This window comes from Triticum urartu, chromosome 7, assembly GCF_003073215.2.
Source record: "Triticum urartu cultivar G1812 chromosome 7, Tu2.1, whole genome shotgun sequence".
NCBI classification, from domain to species: domain Eukaryota; kingdom Viridiplantae; phylum Streptophyta; class Magnoliopsida; order Poales; family Poaceae; genus Triticum; species Triticum urartu.
The window spans coordinates 540383072-540390874 of record NC_053028.1 but is presented as its reverse complement, the minus strand read 5'-3'; the positions used below and the strand labels follow the sequence as shown (position 1 = coordinate 540390874).

The 7803-nt window shown below is 47.2% G+C and overlaps 1 protein-coding gene across 1 annotated transcript; it reads right to left on the bottom strand.

Annotated features, from left to right (window-relative positions):
* Nucleotides 1-1669: 1669 nt before the first annotated feature.
* Nucleotides 1670-6801, bottom strand: LOC125518263 (beta-glucuronosyltransferase GlcAT14A-like). The gene is made up of 4 exons (XM_048683163.1): nucleotides 5868-6801; nucleotides 5075-5150; nucleotides 4882-4997; nucleotides 1670-2649 (listed from the first exon to the last, which is right to left on the bottom strand). The coding sequence occupies exons 1-4, from the start codon at nucleotides 6475-6477 to the stop codon at nucleotides 2135-2137; spliced, it is 1317 nt and encodes a 438-aa protein (XP_048539120.1). The 5' UTR covers nucleotides 6478-6801; the 3' UTR covers nucleotides 1670-2134.
* Between the last annotated feature and the right edge of the window lie 1002 nt (nucleotides 6802-7803).

Sequence of the window (7803 nt, the reverse complement as noted above, 5' to 3'; positions counted from 1 at the left end):
GAATCATGGTGGGTGTGACGTCGACGAAGCCACCAGAGATACTAACAACCGGCCGTGATTATCTCTTTGTCAGTTATACTTGGTATGATCGACAATGGTTGGTCAGGTTACAACAGGAGGAATTCTAATATGGCTGACCCTGATCAGTCTACTTGTACTGCATGTTCAATGCAATCAGTCGGCCCTAGTCCGCCCACATGCTTCTCGCCAACTCACACTGGAATAGCATATGCCGCATGTCTTCAAGATCCCTATGGCACACCGGACATGCCCCGTCAACAGGGATGTGCCTATTAGCAAGAATGGAGTTTAGCGGTACAATTCCACGCAAGGCACGCCAACAAAAAAATTGTATTTTCCGTGGCACTTGTAACTCCCAGAACATCTTCCAAATCGAAAATATTCCATTCCTTGTAAGATGCCACGCAATGAAATCATCAAAAGGTTGGAAATTTAGTGGTATTTGCAAAATTCTATTTACGTCGACGGGGTAAAAGATGTCTCGTATCAATTGTTCATCCCATTGAGCGGTGAGTAGATCAATGACCTCTACCACCCTCGAAATCAGAATCTGTCGGCGAGGTGTTATCACCCTTCTGTCCGGGCTTGAGGGTATCCATAGATCATTCCATATACTTACATTTTCCCCCGAACCAGTTCGCCAAATGTACCCTCTTTTAAACATAGTCAAACCCGCCACCAAACTCTGCCATGTGAACAAAGACCCATTCTTTGGTCCAACGTGTAGTAGGTCCGTATTTGGGTAGTATTTTGCCTTCAAGATGCGAGCACAAATGGACTCCGGCCTTGTGATCAATCTCCAACACTGTTTCGCAAGAAGGCCAAGTTAAAAGTGTGAAGATCGGGGAAACCCATGCCACCATCACACTTCAGAATATATAGTTTCCACCACGAGAACCAGTGCATTTTTTTTGGTTTTCTTCATCATCTCCCCACCAATACTGAGCAATTACATTTGTGATATCCTTGCAAACTCCCTTAGGTATACAAAAAACTGACATAGCGAACACATGAATGGATTGAGCCACTGCCTTTAACAAAATTTATTTCCCTCCCGTTGACAGTTGCTTTTCCATCCACCTCTTCAGAAGCTTCTTGATTTTTTTTCACAAAAGTATTCGAAGCTATAGCTTCTATCTGTTCCCACCATTGCAGGTAATCCAAGATACTTATCTGAGAGAGCTTGGTTGATAATGTTTAATTCCTGGCACATCTCATCTCTAGTTTGCATCAGAGTATTTGGACTAAAAAATATGCTTGATTTACCAACACTTACAAACTGTCCCAAGTTGACACAATAAGTTGACAGAATAAGTCTCCAACACTCGCTGTAAGGAAGTAGCATTTAACATATCTGCCCTCATGAGAATCAGAGAATCGTCAGCGAATAAAAGGTGTGAAACTGACGATGCATTCCTGCACACATAAGGTCTGTTAATTCACACCCAGGAGGTGTTTCATACAGCAATGCAAACATCAGATATTCCAGTTGTCAACAGATACAGCAATGCAAACATCAGATATTCCAGTTGTCAACAGCACATATCACATTTGAACTAAAATCACGACAAATATTTTGGAGTATGCATCTTTACCAAAGAAAGAATAAGAAGAAACAGTGCATAAGATAATTTTGTATACTCAGCCGTGGGAGAAAGAAAAATAATCAAAGAATACATGTACGCAACCAAAACGTAGCAGTTTGCCTGGAGGAATCCACAATTAATACAACGAAATCTCATGCACTTGTAGGCTCCTTCCTAAGGTAGATCGAGCCCAAACGGTTTCTACAAGAAGAATGGACCACCTTGGACAACAGCCCGCAGCGCTGAGAGACCGGAAAATTCCAATATTATTAATATGATATATTCTTCTAACATAACCTAATGAGCTATTAGTGGTGTATAATCTCTGCCTGCTACGGCGGTCGTGGAATCCTGCTGTACGGTAACTCAACTCAGAAGTGGTTGTCTATAAGGAACACCTATCAGATCACTCCATCCGTGCGGACTGTCGACACTGTGTGCCGTTTCTTCAGCTAGTAGAATGACTAGCTAGTGGCTCAACCGCTCAGATTTTGACAAAAGGAACCTACCCTCGAACCATCAAGTTTTTATACGCAATGCTTGTCATCGAAGCCTTCCTCGGTGAGCAGGCCTGTGACGAGTTTCTTTATCCTGTCCGCACCAGGCCCCGGGCGGAGATCTTGTACACGCTCGACGCTGAACTGTTTCCCTTTCACTGTTGTATTCAACAGATCCAACCATCCACCGGGCACGAATCCATCGGGTTGACGGCCCAGTATTTCCTGATCAATCTTGTCTAGGACAGGGTCTTCTCTTCCAAACTTCCTTGCAAAGGGAGCATTGCTGCTAAGCATACCGTCAAAGTCATTGAGGGTGAGGTAATGAGGATGCTGCTTTGGTGGGTTATCCCAGGAAATGAAATGCAGGTCATGGTTGACTGTGGTGTTGCGGAACTCTGGGACATTGCAGATGACTGTGTGGAAGTAACCCTCCGGAGAAGAGAGAAAATTGGCATAATACATCAGGACTGTCCTTGGAAGATTGTCCCATCCCCATATGCAGTATTCAATAAACCGATGAGTAAGCATCATCCATGCAGAGCCTGAAATATGATAAATGGAGCAAAACATGTATTAACATTCCACAAGTACAAAGTGGAGGGAAAAATAAAGAATTATGAATACCACATGTAATACAACAGAATTGCGCAAGAACTAACTAGTAGTGGTGCGATACAGGGATGCTTCAATTAGCTGTAGTCTGATCTACCAGAGGTACTACAAACTAAAATGCAAGGACGATTACATAAATAAAGAGCAGTATGTAAAGCTGATGCCTAATTATCATGTACAAGGTAATTTAATAACAGTGGTAAGACTTACTGAGAGCGTATCATGGTATGGGCAAACACAATTTTAGTCACTTTTTAAGCAATGACTTGCGAAATGGGGATTGCCATGCCACAATAGCAACATCAGTTGTGCAATGGGAATATGTTATTGCCAATGCAGGATGATAACTGTCCAAGGTGATGGAGGCAAAGGTAGGGAGACGAGGACTGAGAGTGCCATTCTAACACAGCCACGGCAGGGGGTGAGAGGGGGAAGAGTCTGACCAATGACCAGGACTAGCAGCAGGGAGTCCAAACAGAGAAAGAGCTATTTTACGGAAGAGTATTGGATCAGCATATCTGTCAGGAATTGTATTGTGTTGGGAAAGGCCTTAAGCCCAAAGGCCAAACATTCACAGTATGGATGGCATGCATTTGATAATGATTCAAGCAAAGAAGAACCAACATATTCTCTCATTTCATATGTATCTAATCAGCTAATCTCCTCAGCCATGGCACGTGGCTTTCTTGAGCACGTAGTTATTCTGTTGTGACTCTAGGTTCACAACAATTGATGATTGCAGTGCTATCAATCAACACCAAGCGCAGTATATAGTTTTGATGCATGATATAAATGTTTAGATAAACTCAACTTGTAGAAATAGAATTCCCATTGAATCAGGTTACTAAACAAAAAATAATGTTCTAGAATGATCAATTGGTTCATGATGGTGCTTACTTAAAAGGAATCAAGATAGCTATTACTTGTGCCATCTTTGGTCCAAAGTTACTCTGTCTCTATAGAGGGGAAAGTCCCTCTAAAGACATCAGCGGAGCAAAAACATAACACCGGCCTAGATATTCTAAATGTAGTACCCTTAAAAGCAGACTTTTTATGCCTGGGGAACTACATAACAGCATTGTGCGGCACACTTGAAGAACTACAATGAAAGCTATCAGCGCCACCTCAAGTGATATCTTCTAAGGATATTACCACTTTCTGGATGTAGGGAATAAAGTGCGCACACTATGATGTACCATCTGCTTCCAAACTAATCCCTCCGTCCCATAATGTAAGACGTTTTTTGACACTCACTAGTAGTGTCAAAAAACGTCTTAGACTACCCACAGTGGGAGTAACATAGGTGGTAACATCACACATATCTAGATAAAATAGATGATGTGGCAAACAATTAATGAAGAAAGAGAGACATGTGGTAACATAGCTAGTTACTAGTAGTATGAGTAACATCACACATATCAAGGCAAGATGAGTTTATAACCTAATAAATGAAGTGTTGCATGACACCATACATATGTTACTCCCGACTATAGAGGTAGTAACATAGACTAGTAACATATGCATGTTACTAGTCTAAGTTACTCCCCATTGTGGCTAGTCTTACACTATGGGACGGAGGGAGCAATTACTAATCATTTCTTGACACTCAATAATGAGAGATTCTGGTGATATAGGAAGTGACAAGAATATACTCGTATTTATTAATGCAAGTTTCCAGAAATACTACTAGGTACTAGTGATAATTAGCATTAAATGATGGAACATTACACTAGTAAAACTAGGTTTCAAGTGGGCACTAAATGTTTTAACCACTGAACTAGTAAAACATGAGAACACTATCATATAAGAGCTGATATCATGGCTCGTGCTTACCAAAAAGAGTAAGCCTTTAACACAAAGATGTAAAACAGAAGTGTTCCTTATGCAAGCCTCTCAAGCATATTCAGTAAGCAGCAATAGGATGAGGTCTGAGTAATAGTACTCCCTCCGTCCCAAATTCAGCGACACTTATTTTGGACGGAGGGAGTCGAACATAATTTCACTAAGAAATAATAATTAAATGTAAATGACACAAGAATGTAAATGCATGGTTTAGCAACTAAAATGAGAAAAATACACGAGATGGCGCAAGTGCAGAAAAACGAATAACACAAACAATATAGCTCACACATTGCGTTAGCCACTAAGGAGGAGGCATTTACCAGTGAAGAGCTTGAATGCGGTCGGCACACTTCTTTTCTCTGTGATCCAGAAAACATCGGACTTCTGCAGGCTATATAGGCCTGGGTCGACGATCACGGGCTTTGCCCTCTGATACCTGCACAGAGACATTTAGCCAGCGCCCAACTTGTATGTGAACAAATAACAGCACTTTGAGCAAAATTCGATGCTTACTCCTTCCATCCGATGTCACTGGTATGCTCGATGAAGTTAAGCTCCCTTGGCAGGCCAGAGAGCACATACAACAGATCTGCAAATAATGCAAGAGAAGTCAGATAAACAGGGAGCTGTGCTATGTTAATCCTATATAAAGTCCTACTATCTGCTTCCTCAAAGACAAATCCTAATAAATTAAAGACAAATCCTAATAATTAAATCCAAGTGGGGTGGTAGGCATAGCATCTAAGCTGGCACCACTGCAGAAAGGAAGATGAGCACAGGGCAGATACCGAATTTGGAACGACCCACTTTATTCCCATGAACAAGTAGAACAATCCAGAACAATCCAATACAGGAGTAGATCGACACAGGAAAGGTGGGGCAAGATTGGGTTGAGGAGGAGAGACCAGCAGAAGCATCCATATAAAGAAAGAAACGCCCAAATATGTGGCTTACTCCCCCATATACCACCTAGAACGGACAGAGGCGATCAAATCCAACAAAATCCCCAAAGCAGTGGAAGCAACTGTGCATAAATTAACCTAGACAAGGCACTTCAATTAATAAGCGTATAAAAATCGCGTCTTTTTCCCCGACAGTTCGACATAACCACCGGCGTCCAGTTTGAAAATTGGAGTCCTATAGTGGCCTCCAGTGACCGCGGCATGGATTCGATCTCGCCGGAATCGGCGCGAGGGCGAGCAGAGATCGGCCGTGGAACCGCGAAATTCGGATCGGAGGTGGCGCGTTGGTGCGATCCAATCGCGGAATTGAGGTGGGGCTGCAGATCGCATCTGCCTGCGCTTACCGTCCTGCGAGACGAGGGGGTAGTCGGAGGCGGAGAGGTTGATGAACCAGTCCCAGTCGCCGCCGTCGCGCAGGAGGATGGCGGCGGCGTGCAGCGTGTTGGCCACCATGGTCGGGCCCCGGTAGGTGACGAGGTTGGCGCGCGTGACGACCTTGACGTTGCGGAAGCGGGAGTAGACGGGGTCTGCGCGCACGGCGGCGGCCAGCTCGGCGCGCTCGGCGGCGGGCGCCTCGAGGTCGAGGTGCAGGACGTAGCGGTTGGCCGGGTGGTAGAGCGCCCTGAGCGTCCGGCGCAGCGCGACCCCGTCCCCGGCGGAGCCGGACACGAGGTAGGCGATCCTGGGCACGGCGCGGTGCGGGCGGGCGCGCGCCTCCTGCTGCTGCTGCCGCAGCTTGGCCTCGACGAAGAGCGGCTCCCCGGGGGCCGCGGAGGGGAGCGGGGAGAAGGAGAGGAGCAGCGCCCGCGACGAGGAGAAGAAGAGGGAGGCCGAGATGAGGAGCGATGAGAGCAGCACGGACGCCAGCAGCGGCGCCGCCCACCGCCTGTGGTGGTGCACCCCCGGCGCCGATCCGCCCCCGCTCCCCGGCGACGGCGGCTTGGTCTCCATCATCGCGATGCCCGCCCCGTCCCCCTTCTCAATCTGCGTGTCCACCTGTCCGCCCCCTCCTCCTCCTCGTCCGGCCTGGCGTCCGGCGGGATCGCGCTGCGTCCGTGGGGATCAGTCGCCGGGGCGCGCGGCGGCGGTGGTGGTGCGGGATTAAATGTGGCCGGCGACGGTTGGTGTTGGTGTTGTGGCGTGTCGTGGGGGGTGGGGTGGGGTGGGGTGGGGGTGGTGCTGGTGGTGGTGAGACTACCGCTCGCTCGCTCCCCTCTCCTCTCCTCTCTCCTCCCTCTCTCCAGGGGCGGCAGGGGCGGGTCACGAGACGAGGAGGCCGGAGGAGGTCGCGCGGAATTAAGCGCAAAAATCTACGGGGGAAGCCGTGCAGCCCTCCGGTTGGTGCGTGCGTGCCTGCTGACGGTGGGACGGACGAGCTGACTCGAGTCGGGTTGGCCAATGCGCACCGCCCGGTGGATCAGTGGAGTGAGGGGCTGGGTTTGGAATTTCGGTGCCCAACGGGGTGCGAGATGCCCTCATCTGGGATGAACTTTCGATGTTTGATTTGTTTGTACTCCATCCTAAGCCAGCTTAAAAACTATGCTGTCAGATGTCAGTTACTTTTTCTTCCGACTTCTAAATATAGACGTGAGGATCAGAGCATCTACAACCGCGAGTAGCTAATCCAGCCCCTCAAACACCCGCGTATGCGTTCGGCACATTCATCATGACCCGTGACCGGTCATGCCTCATTTTGTTTGTCTCTGTAGCCGTCTCCCTCATACTCAAACATTTATATCTATGCAATTTATGCAACGTAGACAATAAACCTATGTAGATCAACAAACAAGGAACAAACAAACATAATTCGAATCGTAATTCACATCGCTGCAGTAATCGGACAACCAAAAGAATAAGTTTTCATCGTCAGACAATACTCAAACGTAAAAAGGAATAGATAAAACAGAGAGACGGAGAAGGGAGGAGGAAATCATCATTTCCTCGCCAACCCTCATCCTTCAGCAGCTGGAGTGGCGTTGTCGTTAGAGCTGGAGCCGTCAATGAGGCCCGAGTCGGAGGAGGAGATTTGTTAACCGACATCCTCTGGACTGCGCGGTCCTGCTCCTTGGCCAGTTGGGTCGCCTTCGCCTTGGCGAGGCGAGACGCTTTGTCATTTTTGCGGCGGAGCAGCCATGTGTCAGTCTTCGCTGTCGTGAGGGAGTACGTCCTCCGGATCCACCGGCGCGCACACTCTTACCCGACTAGGTCATGTTTTTATGACCAAGCATTGTCCGGACTGTCCGTCTGGTCAGCTTGAGGAGCCAAGTGGAGTGAGGGGCT